The sequence below is a fragment of the Protopterus annectens genome, chromosome 4.part1 (assembly GCF_019279795.1).
Source record: "Protopterus annectens isolate FY-2018-M chromosome 4.part1, PAN1.0, whole genome shotgun sequence".
Lineage (NCBI taxonomy): Eukaryota > Metazoa > Chordata > Ceratodontiformes > Protopteridae > Protopterus > Protopterus annectens.
In genome coordinates, this window is record NC_056734.1 from 911,705,883 (window position 1) to 911,720,999 (window position 15,117).

At 37.9% G+C, this 15,117-nt stretch overlaps 1 protein-coding gene across 1 annotated transcript in view; it reads left to right on the plus strand.

The window, feature by feature from the left end:
* Window positions 1–15,117, plus strand: part of LOC122801339 (salivary glue protein Sgs-3-like) — a 276,893-nt gene that overhangs the window by 176,673 nt on the left and 85,103 nt on the right. Inside the window, exon 6 of the mRNA XM_044070879.1 lies at window positions 12,690–12,761. Coding sequence (XP_043926814.1) covers window positions 12,690–12,761 — 72 coding nt within the window. The remainder of the gene's footprint in view (window positions 1–12,689; window positions 12,762–15,117) is intronic.

The following is a 15,117-nucleotide window of genomic DNA, read 5'->3' on the forward strand; positions in this document are numbered from 1 at the left end:
TGTACGCAGCCTGATTTACAACTGTGAAAAATAATTAAAAATAGCAAAATAAAGAAGGAATCACTTCAACTGTAAGTGTGATCCAAAGAAGTGCAGTTATTTCCATCTAATGTTTCTACAAGGTTTCCCCATATAGCATGGGCAAAAGGTAAATCGTTCTGTTTAAATTCTGGCTATGCAGTAGATAAGGTATCCATCGTACAAAAAAAATGTTTTTTTATGCCTATGTGGAAACAAGGGAATGTCTTGCAACTGAAAATAAATTGTTGCAGTTAGTGATGAACTTTTGCAGCAGATACATTCATATGCATCATGTACCTTTGCTAGGGGATGGTGATTGAGGTGTTCATCATTGTTTGTGAAAAGTAGTCAGTTTCAGGAAGACCAGAGTCCTTCAGATGTTCCTGTGCCTATGAACAAATCCCAAGTGCCCAGTATAAGCTTAAATGAATTATTGTCATTAATGTACATTTTTAATATGTGCATTTTTCATTGCTTCTATTTATCTGATATTGCAATGATATTTTCATAATTACACAGACATTGAAACATATAACATTAATCAGGGCCTAAAGGGTTGCAGCTGCATGAATGCAAACCTAATATGCAATATGTAGTTCAATAACACCCTCCCCTTTTTGTAGAAGATAAGAAAAGCTCAAGAAATCACCAACACCGTTTTGTATGTCTTTTGCAAAGAATCTCCATGGCAATACCCAGATTTGCTCTGAGCTACTGCACAATGGTACCTCCTATACTGACCCAACAGATATTGCCAATATACTGGATGACAGATTCAGTGCCAACTTTACCCGTCTTCCCCACCACAAAGGACCCATCACAATACCAGTAGATTATGAGGCACCCAGTATTACTGCTGCACAGGTTAAAACAGCACTGTCCAAGGCCAAGAATACAGCTTCTATGGGACCTGACAGTATCCCTGACAGTGTTCTTCATGAACTACAGAGTGAACTGGCACCTCACTTGTGTGCCCTGTTCAATCACAGCCTCACATCAGGCTTTGTCCCTACCAAATGGCGCATTGCTATAATCATCACTCTCCACAAAGGAGGAGCAACTACAGACCCTGGGAACTATCGCCTCATTAGCCTGTCAAGTCTGATATGCAAAGTTATGCAACGTATCATCATGGACCTAATAAACAAGGATATAGGGAATCTCCAAACTCTGGATTCTACACAGTTTGGTTTTGTGAAGGGTAGAGCATGCCTGCTCAACTTGGTCGACTTCTTTGTCACCAGACCTATGGATGAAGGCAAGGTAGATCATGCAGCCTACCTTGATCTGGCCAAGGCCTTTGATACCATTCCACACTCAGGAATCATAGAAAAACTCACTAAGCTAGGCATCAACCCCTATATCACTCGATGGATTGCAAAATGGCTCATAGATAGAACTCACAGTGTGAATATAGCTGACTCCAAGTCAGACTGCTTACCAGTCATGAGTGGAGTCCCACAGGGATTGGTCCTGGGTCCTCTCCTGTTTGGTATCTACTTCTCAGAAGTTCAGGCCAACAGGAAGGGACTCTGGCTGACAAAGTTTGCAGACAATTGCAAGTTGGGAGCCATGATTAACTCCCCAAGTGATGCTGGCATCCTACAGAAAGGCCTCACTGAGACCAACGACTGGTGACAGAGCCATGGCTTTAAGCTCAATACAAACAAATGTGTCATCATCCCCTTTGGGAAAAGCCTGGTTCCAATGAATTACCACATCGATGGTAGTCTACTGAACACCGAAGGTGTTATAAGAGATCTAGGAACACAGGTTGACAGCAGCCTCTCTTTTGACCACCACATTGCCACTGTGGTTAGAAAGTACTTCTATGTGACACATCTCATTACTAAGGTTTTGCATCCAGGAAGAAAGAGGCCATTGTCTCCCTCTACTCTTCCCTCATTAGAACAATCATTGAGAAAAATGCCCCATTTGTCATGTACCTCACTAGACACCTGCAACAACTGGAGAGGCCACAAAAGTACCTCACAAAGCGGATCCTAGGCCTTAAATATTTTACATGGGCACACTCAAAAAACCTCAACTATTTTCTCTCTCATATCGCCTACTTAGAGGCAATCTCTGTTTAACTTCTTTCAGGCAGTCACCAAATCTGTAGACGTGGGTAAGGTGGTGCACACAACCTGTCTTGACCTCGCCAAGGCTTTCGACACCATACCCATTCTGGAATTATAGATAAACTCACTAAACTAGGTATAAATCCTTACATCACAAGATGGGTTGCCAACTGGCTCACTGACAGAGCCCACACTGTAAAAGGTGCAGACTCCAAATCTGACTTCAAACCAGTGACAAGTGGAGTACCACAAGGTTCAGTCCTGGGACCGCTCATATTTGGTATCTACTCTGAAGTACAGGCTAACACAGAAGGCCTTTGGCTAACAAAGTTCACAGATGATGGCAAACTAGGAGCCATAGTTGAGTCCCCAAATGATGTGGACATCCTACAGAAGGGTCTCACTGAGACAGATGCCTGGTTTCAGAGTCATGGCATCAAGCTCAATGCCAAAAAGTGCATTATCATCCACTTTACTAAAAACCCTGTAACCACGAACTACCACATAGGTAGCAGTCTACTTAACGCCAAATGTGTGATAAGATACCTTGGGACCCAGGTGGACAGTAGTCTCACCTCTGATAATCACATTACCACAGTAGTCAGGAAATCCTTCTACATGGCACACCTCATCACAAAAGGGTTCTCATCCAGGAAAAAAGAGGTCACTGTCCCCCTCTACTCGACACTCATTAGACCTATTATAGAGTACAACGCCCCTTTTGGAATGTACCTCACAAGACATCTGCAGCAGCTGGAAAGGCCACAAAAGTACCTCACAAAAAGGATTACTGAACTCATACAGGGAAGCATATATTGTGGGAAGACATAGCCAGGGAATTATTATGGGCAGGCTTGTATAGGCCCTAGGACCAATAGCCTAGTACCAACCTATGAACTCATGAGCCTATGCCCTACACTGACTGTCTCAAAAAATGTCAGCTTTACTCCATAGCATATCACCTACTCTGAGGTGATATCTGCATAACATATAAAGCTATGTCAAACCGAGAGCTGTTGAACATGCTGCACCTAAAGAAATCCCAATCCCTCCGAACTACAACCTCTAGGGACCTAAAACTTGTCACCCCAATAAACAGGACATGCCAGAGGGATAGATTCCTGCCCAGAGACTTCCCATGCTCTGGAACAAGCTACCATTCTATGTCAAGCAAAGTTCCTCATTAGCACTCTTCAAGAAAAATCTTGATGAGTGGATGGGAAATAGAAAATATAGCCCCGGGGATCACTTCTGTGGCTCTGCTCGACAGGGGCACAGGAAAATAACTTTCTTAGGTGGCGTAAGCCAGGGAACCTTGTTGGCTAGGCTTACTTAGGCCCTTGGGCCAATAGCCTAGTATCTATCTATGAACCTATGAACCATGTCTGACTCAGCTCTTTTAGAAATGCTACATCTAAAGGAATCCCAATCCCTCTGCACCACATGCTCCACAGACCTCAACCTCATTACTACAATCAACAGAATGTGCTGTAGGGACAGGTTCATAAGTCAGAGACTGCCCATGCTATAGAATAGACTTTCCATGCATGTCAAATAGAGCACCTCACTGGCCCTCTTCAAGAGAAATCTTGATGAGTGGATGGGAAATAGAAAATTCACCCCAGGGATCACTCTAGTGGCTGTGTTCGAGAGAGGCAATGGGAACTAAAGTTGGTTGGCATGATGCCAGGGTAATCCTATGAGCTAGGCTTGTAAAGGCTCCAGGGCCATCAGCCTAGTATACACCTATGAACCTATCGACCAAAACCTTGTCTGTAACATAAACCGGTTATGATGGAAGGACAGGTTTGTGTCTCATATATCACCCCAAAGCCCATCTCAAACCATATTCAAACACAACTTGGGCCATCGGATGGGAAATCACACCTAGAGTTTGACACCTACGTCCCTATCGGACAGGGGCAGCCTGTGAATGCTTGATGTGTACAAGCCTATATTATAACTCAGAAATTTCCTTGGGCTATTGACACATGTCAGCAATGTTTTGGTAAATTTGTCATAAGCTTCGCTAGGCATAATATTTTTCTTGGGCTGATTGCCTAGTAACCATCTATGATAGCTATGACCTTTTGACAGCCTCCATCTGCAGACTAGTAAGAACTTACCAGACACACACTCTGATGACAAAGGTGGTCATGGACAAGGGAATGTCTCCATGCATAGAGGGCAATTAGGGTAGATACTACATGTGTTACTGGGAAAACACTGCAGGAACTTACATGGATTCCAGCAAGAAGAAGAAAGTTAGGCCTCATCAGACTTCAAAGGGCAAACAGAACTGTTTGTTCAATAACAAGATGATTCCTTGCACCCAGTAAATCATCAGAGCACATCAGCATTAAGCTTACATGTTAGCACTTGCTCACAATTTCTGGAACTATCATCATCACTATCTTTTTTGGACATTGTGTATGACACATTACTATTGTTATGGACACATTCAACATCAGTAAAACAGAAGTTATTCATTAGAAAGAAATTTTGTAAGCAAAAGTACATTGGATCATATCACATGAGAATCACAGGAGAAAAGACAAAGAAATGTAAGATAAAAGGACAACAGCAGTAATGATAAATGTTATGATGGAAAACAAATTGCATTTTTTAACAAGTAAATAAAACTTCAGGAACACTACAGTCAATTATACAGTGTATATTCCTAAACGTTTTACATAAAAGCTGCTACCTTATAGTTCATGTCAAAGTCTGCCAAAGTAACTAGCATTTGTGCCACCATCCACTGAATATTGCACAAATGATGATGGCTAATATCATTTGATTGCACATTTTGTTTATGATATGAGGAGAAATGTCTGAAATATGAAGTATGATGTATGTTGACCATGCATTGTGCAGCATAGTCTACAAATAGTACAGCATTCATTTATTATACCTTTACACTGTAACATAGTGAATGCCATGTCCCTTAGTTGTGGGCTAGATGCTGCCACTTGACCTGTGCAGCTTGTACCATCCACAAGCTTGCTAGCAGGGTTGCCCGCTGCTGCTGCTGCTGTGAGTTTGCCACCATTGCTAAGGATACAGGAAGCTGTACTGCCACTATTGGTGGCTTGCTTTGGAAATTGCAGTTCAGATCACTCTATGATCATATTATGCAGAATTCATCAGGCTGCAAACATTCTGCATGCAGTAGCAGATTCAGACACTAGGGCCCCCAACTCATTCAGGCAATGAAAACATGGTATGAGCAGACCAAGCACTCACTCATTGTCAGTCCATGTTTGTAACAGACGTGTGTTAAAGCACTCCTTAGCAGCTCACTGTGGGTTACAGTCTACTGTCATTAACCAAGGCACAAGTTGGTAGCCTGTGTCACCTAGAAAACAAAACACAGCGGACACATACTGTACTGTAGGAACTGTTGGCTGTAAGGAAATTTCCCTTACACAGATATTTGCAATTTCTTTGAGATAATATATTTAAAGATGCAGTGCTATAGTGGTGCAGCAAAACACTTTTTGTAATTTTGTTAGAGTCATCATTTTGTATTTTTTACTTTTTATGCATGTATGTTTTTTCTTTATTTGTTTTGTAGCTCACTGTAATTCTATTGGTAGAATTACTGTTAATCCAATCTGTACAAGATATCAGCCCCATGCATGACAAGGTAGGAGTATAATAGGTAAATGAGTCTTTCCCCAAGAGAAATGATAGTTGGTATCGGACTGCAGAAGAAAGAATAACATATTACATACGGTTCTAACTAGCTCAGTAGAGATGAAGCATGTCCAGGTGGTGGCACTGCTAGCCAATACTGAACACACCACTATGTCTTTTGATATGGAAAGGAGGTAAGAAACCAATGACAGTAAAGACAGTGCAAGATTTCTGTATCAGCAATTAATTATTTTAAGCTAAAATACAATGTCAAAATAAAAATAGGGAAATTAAAGTAAATCAAGGGGGTGCCATTAAATTTCTTCCATATAATCCATACAAAACTTTCCTTGTAAAATATTTTGCAAAAATCACTATGATCATTCTTTCCTCTAGCGCAGTTTAAACACAGCTCAACCTGTCTAAGACTGCACAAAAGAAAATTAGCAGGAGAGAAGTTTACGCTTTGAAGGACAGTGTGATGACCATTAAATAAATAATATGGATAAAATACAAGCTTTTTAAATGGTACTGTTTTTCTAACAAATGATTTTTATCTCATCCAAGTGAAAAAATATGAAAACATGTTATGTAATGCAATTAGAAGAAGATAGTGTTTAATATCATATATCAAAGCTGTTTATATCCCTTACTTACTGTGATTGGGTGAAGCAAGAGATTTTCCTTTTAGTTGTCATCCCCTTTTCCTTTCCTGCCTTTGAGTTCTTCTTTGTTTAACTATTCTCACTTAGCTTCATTAAATTACAATCACACAACTTCAATCACCCAATTGAAGCCTATCTTGTAATGTGCACTACAGCTAATGAGTTTTATTAATGCTTCCAGAAATCCTGTTATTCTATCCATCCATCACGTTTGTCCTCATTTCAATAAAGTCTTGTGTTTTCTTAGATTGACAGAACATTTATCTGTCATTTTTATCCAGCAATAAGACAACTCAGCTGATTTAGAAGTATACCTTGTTTCTGTTCTCCTCCTCCTCTGTCTAAACACTTTGAGTCTCTAATCTACACTCAGAACCATGCTCCTATTAGTATAATGCATTTACAGGTGCTAATCTCTCTATTATTGCCTTTTCCTGCTTTATTCTCTGCTGTCTTCTAGCAAACAGTGAGCAATGATGTGAAGTAGTTCTCTGACTAATTATACAACAGTTAAATGTTAAAGTGGCATCTGTATTCTTCTTAACTGGCCCAACAAAGTCATCATGGTGGGTTTTTTTTACGCCACTTCTGTTTACTAATTCACTGACATTTAACAACAGTAACATAAATGTTGTTTTGTATGGAAAAGATCTTATTTTATTCAGATCACAAGTTGGTGGCAGCAGCAGCATAAATTTGGACAAGATCTTCTTCTAGTTAAGGTTCACCTCACAACGTTTGTCTAATACTTTTTGGCAGAGTTTATACATTTCTCATCTAACCACTAAATGTGTTATTCTTTTTATCAACCTGCTCTCCATTGACATGTCTCACTCATCAAACATCTTGTTGCGCTGTGTCATCTTTCATTAGTTTTCTGTTTACACCTTGACTGCAACAATACATAAAGTACGACTAAAAGTATCCTGCAGTGAAGAAACATACTATACTCTAGCCGGAAGAGTCTGTTATAAGGATGCACTACCCCTTCTGTTTGAATACTAGCCACCCATTGTTAAAAGTATTTATCTTTCTCTCACTCTTTTCACCATCAACAGTACACTTAAAGGACAGAAAATTGCATCTGATAACTCACCCAATTATGTGCAACTACCGTATTTCTCAAAAAAGAAGTTATCTAGATTTCCATCTCTTTAGCCGGATCTCACTTCTTTTTCTAATTCTGTACAATCATTTTTAAAAGTTGTTGTTATCCCACTGTTCTTATTTCTTCTTGTGCAAGTTCAGACTGTACTAGGCTATCTTCTCAAAACTCTCCTACTTTTGTAAATGTAAACGATGCAGGAATATATTTTTTTTTATTGTACTACGAGTAATGATATGCTACTTATGTTTTCTCATCATCTCAAAAATCTTTACAGACTTTCTTTAAGCTGCATCCATTTTATCAAGCTTCAATAACTCTGAAATCCATTTTGTGGACACTTTTTTTTTCTTTGAATTCATTTCCTCATCCTGTCTTATCATAAAATTCTAACATCCAGCTCAAGGAACAACATCAAGCTTTAACTACTCATCTTTAAAAAAACAAAAATGTATCTAGTAGCAAACTTCAGTGTTCTGACAGGGCTCTCCCTCTTTGCAATCTGTTTCTATGAAGTTCAGGCAAAAGCCAATGTCATTTGGTTAACTAAATTTGCTGAAGACTACAAACATTCTATGTCGACTGTCAGAATCTGTAATATTCCAACAGGGCCTTAATAGCACAAATAACTGGTGCTAATTGCACTAGTGTTCTTGCATAGCATCGGACACATGAAATTCATGCTAAGATTGTCACCAAGATTTGGGTTTAAGAAAGTACACAAAAAGATATGCTTAAAGCAGCATATTTCTAATAGTATCAGAAAATTATTTGACCACTCTTGTCTTATCTCTTCTGCATTCTCATCTAGATCCCTCTTCATACTAATCTCCCATTTGCTCAGCCCTCATTTGTCCCATCATTGAATACAGTGCTGTATTTGGCATGCACAACTCTAAAAAAACTGCTAACTAAAAATAATTAAGCATTTTATAGCCAAAAGAACTCAACATTTAAAGAACCACTTATTCTAATAGACCAAAAAAAAGCTGTGCTTATTTGCTGTAGTATAAAGACTCCTATGAAGTAATCTTTGCCTTACCTTTTGATCAGTGTCAGACCCTGCTCTCCGTGACCCTCTTTTATTTGGAAAAAAACTGACACCCATTTTGTAATTGGGACTAAATTGATAGGTTGGGATAACATTTGATTTCAGTATCTTACTCCAGGCAGGGCATTAATACGTCACTTGGGCCTGCCTTTTAGACAACTAAAAGTACAACATAGAAGTGTTCCCTGTCACCTCTTCTGTTTGTCCCAGCATAAAAAGTTACTGTAATTTGCCATGTGACACTTATTGGTTGGCACAAAGTTGTATGTAACACGACCCTGCCTTTTGTGAATTTTTTTTCAGATAACTGAGCACTTGTGGAGCAGTTCTTCTTTCTGGTTAAGTAACACAGGACAGGTTTGAAGCATTTTCCAGACCGAGTATAAATATGAGTAAAACAGAATATATATGGTTCACTTCTTGCCTACTAAAAATCTTAGTTTTATGAAAGCCATTCCATCCATCCATCCATCCATCCATCCATCCATCCATCCATCCTCAACCGCTTTTCCCATTTTCTACATGGGGTCAAGGCGTCACTTCAACAGTGACAATCATTTCGAGCCAAGGTTACACCTCTGGGTGACTAGCCTTGCGAACGCCATCCACAGCCATAAATGCCTCCATTTCCTAATTGAAAAGATTGTAATTTCCTTATCTAGAATATGCATGATACCTTAGAAGACTGATCAAAAGGCCTGTGTGAGACATGAATGAAACTTTATTTACCCTGTGTGGTTAAGTGTTCTACTATTACAATTTAGGTCTTTTTTTTAGTTTTACACTTTCACAGCCAGTGCCCAAATTGATCTATTCATTAAACTTTTAGCAACATGCAGACTAGGCTGATGCAATAGTTGTGAGATATTAAACCGCTTAGGTGGAAAAAGGCAAAACCTTAACAGAATTACTTGTTTATTTGTTTATTTACTTACTTACTTACTTACTGCTGCTATGTTTGCTTTTTAACAAGGGTATTGACCAGATACTTGTGGACCCATTTCTGCCATAGCACAGGCTGTTTCATAGTGTACACAAATGATTATATAATGGGTATAGCAGTTTAGCTCATTAAGACTTATTTCTAGCGAGTATTTTGTTAGTCAGCATAATGTTATTAACAAGTGAGTTGCAAGTTATTGAAATTATTAACAACAACTTAACAGAAACCAGTAGGCAAACTCATAGATGGAGTTGACTAGTGTTTTAATGACTAACAGCAATACAAAATGTTTCCACACTTTCAGGGTTTGATGACTTTATTTGCATAAATAATGGACTTTTATAAGATAGATAAAAAGCGTTAAATAAATTCACATGTACACAATGGTGACTGTAAATATTAATAAGCACAATTATGCGGGTCCCTATTAGAGCAATGAAAATTTATAAAATCGAACTGCTAAAAAGCCGAATATGCAGTTACTCGAAATCGGTCTTGTGGGGGGCTATGCCCCCCACACCCCTCGCTAAGTATATATACCAACTTCAAGATTGTACTACAGTGAGGAAAGGCACATTTTCTGATCTTCACTGTACTGCGATCTCAGAAAAATGATCTCGAGTAGCTGAATATTCAGCTTTTTAGCCATTCGATTTTGTAAACCTTCATCATTCTAATAAGGAACTGATTATGCAGTTGCAGAGTAGGTGGTGTGGTGAGTGTGAGCATGCCAAACAGGTGTTGATGGATGGTTCTAGGTAAGGTGTTTTATGTTTTACTGTCTAATATTAATCTTTTATTAATATGTCTAGGATATCTGTTCTGCTATAGATAGTGAGTATCTTGGAAAGGCTGGGGACTGATTACAGGCTAAGAAGTTGCACTGACCTACATGGTCAGTGGAAAAATAGCTTAATCCAGATTTTATCAGAATTACAGAAAAAGTGCTCAAAGGGGGCTTTTTAGAGAAATGTATTTTATTTTGGCCCACAATGAAACTGGATACTGGGACAGTTGTACCTGCCAGTAGAAGTGTCATTGGAGTTGACAACTTTGCCAACTACTGGGCACACTTTATGGGAGAGATTATCAACAGGAGATTTGATGCCCAAATTGGCCAGATGAATAATCTCCTCCATTGAATTAAGTCACATCCTTCTCCAGCAGTGTTTCCCTATCTGAGGCAGTGCCCAGGCTGGTGAGAAATCTTCCACTTGAGCCAGCTGTCAGCTATCAGAAACTGCAGCTGTGGAAACCATGCTGTACCCCCCCCCCCATCCTGGTATTCTCCTCCCTTTTCTATCCATGCTAACTCCTATCAGTTGTTTGGTCCTCCTCTCACCATGGTCTCATCAATCTTTGTTGTGTCCTTCAGCATTGTGTCCCCCCTCCTATTGTCTTACCACACCCACTGTCATTCTTTTCTGTCTTCCCCACTACCTACCCTAAGCCTCTTAGTTTCCTTTTACTTCCCTTGCTTCTTTCCCTAAACTATCTTTTTTTTTTGCATGGAAAAAGGCACCCATCCTACAAAAGAACCCCAGCTTTTCCATTCCCATCCTGCTTATTCTTTACTTGTACAACCCAAAAAGCACCATCAATGCCCATGTACAAGCCAAAGAGCCCCATCAATGGCCAAGCACAAGCCAAACAATGATGCCCATACATCACCAATGAGGACTGGCCCTGCTCATTGCATAGCAAAGAGCTGGACTACCATATTCCGTAACTCCTGCTATAAAGTTAAACCAGTATCATGCCCTGTGTATACTGCCTTCAGCCACCAAGATATCTGTTTAGGCTAAACACACATTGGACAGCAAAGCAGATGGTCAACAGTTGTGTGAGACTGGCACATCACCATAGCTGTAAAATATGCCCTTTCCCTGACATTGTGTGATTTTGGAGTAAATATGAATAAGGAGCTAATTAGCAGAGGGTATGGGGTTGCAGAAATGTTTACCCCTCTGTAAGGATATCTCTCAGAAGATGCTCGGTTTAGGGTCAATATTTATTTTTCAATTTTTTTTGTTGACGTGTTACATCAATATTTGTGTGTTCAGACTATTTTTAGTAGAATTATATATATATATATATATATATATATATATATATATATATATATATATACACACACACACACACACACACACACACACACACACACACATGAATCTACTTTGTTTAAATGAAATAATATTTCAATGAATCTGACTTACCCAAGCTGATTCCACCAAAACGACATTACAATGAACATACAGACTGCCGAATTCCTTTCCCTGTGAAAGGACCCACTTGGCCACCATGGTAATGAACAAAAATGGAGCAAAAGTAAGCCCACTATATATATATATATATATATATATATATATATATATATATATATATATATATTTATAGATACACATGTATCTTTATATATCTAGCTATACAGATATATAATACACAGAGATGGGTAGATGCACTCACACAAACACATGCACATTTATTATGCCACGTGTTTTCCAAACATATAAGAACTGCTGCAAGCCTATAGGCAATAAAATAATGTAAACTGAGTAAAGTAAAACTGGAATATGTTTCACCTTATTACCTTAGCTGTAAATATTTAGAATTTCACCAAGCTTCTTACATCTCTTATTACCACTTTATCTGTTTTTATTATTTGATATACAGATCACTTGTTGTACTATTATTAAATGCATTACATAGCTTGTGCCACAATCCAGTATTTTGTTGTTATAAATTATTTTGTTTTTAGATATTTTAGTTTATGTTATATGTTTTAGATAATCGCCAATGTAACATATACAGGCTTCATAACTAACGTTCCCTTAGGTTTACGTAATAGTTTAATGTGTGCAGGCTTCATGTAACATTTAACTTAACTAACTTTCATTGAGTTCAAGATCACATTTAATACAGTGCTTAATAATCTATGCACCAAACAACAAATTATGAAGCATAAAAAGCAATACAACATATCATGATCAAGAAAGCAGCTACAGTCAGTTGGAGTTAAATGGTAAGAACTGCATGGACATAGTCCCAAATGACTAGAGAAAAATAGTTTAACATATAACAAAAACATATTGAACCACAGTATTAAAAATAATGAGATAAACAATTAGCATTTACTTGATAATAGTGTTTAAAATATAATATGTCTTCCTTCATATTTTAGTAACTACAACACAAGCTCCAACATCCTCAACAACTTCAACTAGCACAAATCCGACAACAACACATGCAGCAGGTATGGGAAATGTACTTTCCAGCTTATCTTTATTACATCTGTTGATCTATCAGGTGATTTATCGTTCAGTTATCAAGCAGGTAGAATTATATTATATTGTTAATTTCGTAGTTTAATAATAAACCAAGTATCTTGTTTTCTACTTATAATTTTTCCATATTTTTATGTATTCATTTATTTATTGCATTTGTTTACCAGGAAAGTCTAGCTGTGCAAAATACCCCTTTTCAGGAGAGCTCAGCACACAGCCAGTATCAGCATTTTCTAAAAAGGAAAGTAGTTTTGTTGTAGTCTGTTTTAGCTCCAGAAAGTCTATCATTGGCTGGAATACTTTACCCTTCAGACAATAAAAGACTGGAAGACTGGAGCAAAACAGAGAAGCTGAGGGGACCTGATTTGCAGCCAAGTGGACACAGGCAAGTAGTCAGGATGAGATTGTTTCCTTTGTCTCTTTTTCATGTTTATCACCCCCTTCTCCGGTTATAGGCAGCTGCCTGGGTCATTTTGTGGTGGATTTGGCCCTTTTGGAATTTATTCATTCTCAAATAAAAATTTGGTTTGGTCGGGCCTAGGGTTGCCACCTTTCCGGAATTTTTCCTAACAGTAAGGAAATCAGGGTCTCTGACATTAGAAAATTCAGAAATCAGGGTATCTGTCAGGAAATTTAGTTTGGTGACAATACTTCTCAGATATTTTGGATCATTCTAAGAGCTAACATATTTCTAAAATGTATTTCTCAAAATGCTTAGTGTTTCATGTAGATTTCCTGTTTGCATTTATATTATTTTGTCAGAATGCTCTGGTTTGTCTCAACTTGTTTCCTGGGTAATATGAAATGTAACCACTAGCAAGTGGTTAGAGTAATAACCCTGAGTATCTTAGAAGAATTACACAATAGGTCTGAGCATTTTTTTAAGAAAGTGAAACAATAGATCTGTTCTCCAGTTAATCTTTATGCTACCTGTGGTACAATTACATAAATTTTTGCCTTTAGTATAAATAATTGCTACATTACCAGACAGTAGTTTCAATGGTCAGCTGACAAGAGATAACACTATGGATTTCACATGACTTCCTACGGTAATAAGGAATCTTTCACGATACTTCCTCCAAAGCACTAAGACATATCACTTGTCTATCTGCAACAGAGTTGCTGTGACATTCCAGAATAACACCAGAGACATACATTACTTACAAGTCCCACTGAGTCACTCAATTGTCATATGAAAATTATTTCTGTTATACAACTGAAATGCATGCTTTCATGACTTTTTTTGTGCCTGAGATGTTCTTAGGATATGCCACTGAGAGTGAAGCCTTAATGAAATATATAAAATTATAAATTTGTTGATTTATTGATTTTATCTGTTTAGGTTATATATAAAATTACTCTGTATGTTGTGTGTACAGTTATTTTTTTCAAGTATTTAATTCAAAACTGAAAACTTTAATTTTCAACAGAGGAGAGCTGTTGTGCATTTTCAAGTATTCTCTTTTTAAATGTTTGTTTACATGGCACCTTGAATGTATATTATAATCCAAATGTGACACTTGTTTACAGTTTTGGATTTGTATATTGCATTGCATGATCTATGAATCCAGCAGGGTGTTTTATGTACAGTTTACCATCAAAACATCATAAAACAATTGCATTTCCAGTCATAAACATAAAAAGAATGCCCAAATTTAAAATAAAGTCTGCTCACAATATTGACTCAGATACCCAACTACAAAGTCAATGTTAATGTTGAACACAAAACACTACAGTGCAAACATTCAGTACATCTTTACAGGGGGCAAGCCCCCCTGCACCCCCTGCTAGCTCTATATGCCAAATCCGAGATTGCACTACAGTGAGGAAAGGGATGAATGTCCCAATCCTCAATGTACCAAGATCTCTAGCCCTTAGACTGATTTCATATCAGTGAATGCATTCGCTGATACAAACTTCCGACAGTCAGCAATATGGCAATCGACCATCTGCCACTCGATATCCCGTTTGCAGAGCATTTGCATTTGGGATTTTGATAGTAAACCTTAATACACAGGTAATTCTCACTGAAAACTGAGTCTGAGACTTCAGGTGAGCATATTAAAGTGCAGTCACCATTATTTTATGCTCGCTATACTGCACTTTAGCTGTTTAGTGAGCATAAAATTAATATAGAGAATGTTAAAAAAAAGAAGTGTCTGTGTGTGTATGTTTCTGGATGTAAGTGTATCTGTGCATGGAAGTGAGAGGGAAATTGATTGAGCCATTATTTCATACTCTTTAAGCGGCACTTTGGCTGTTTAGTGAGTATATAATTAAAATAAACATTTACACAAAGAAAGAAAAGTGTATCTTTAAGATTCT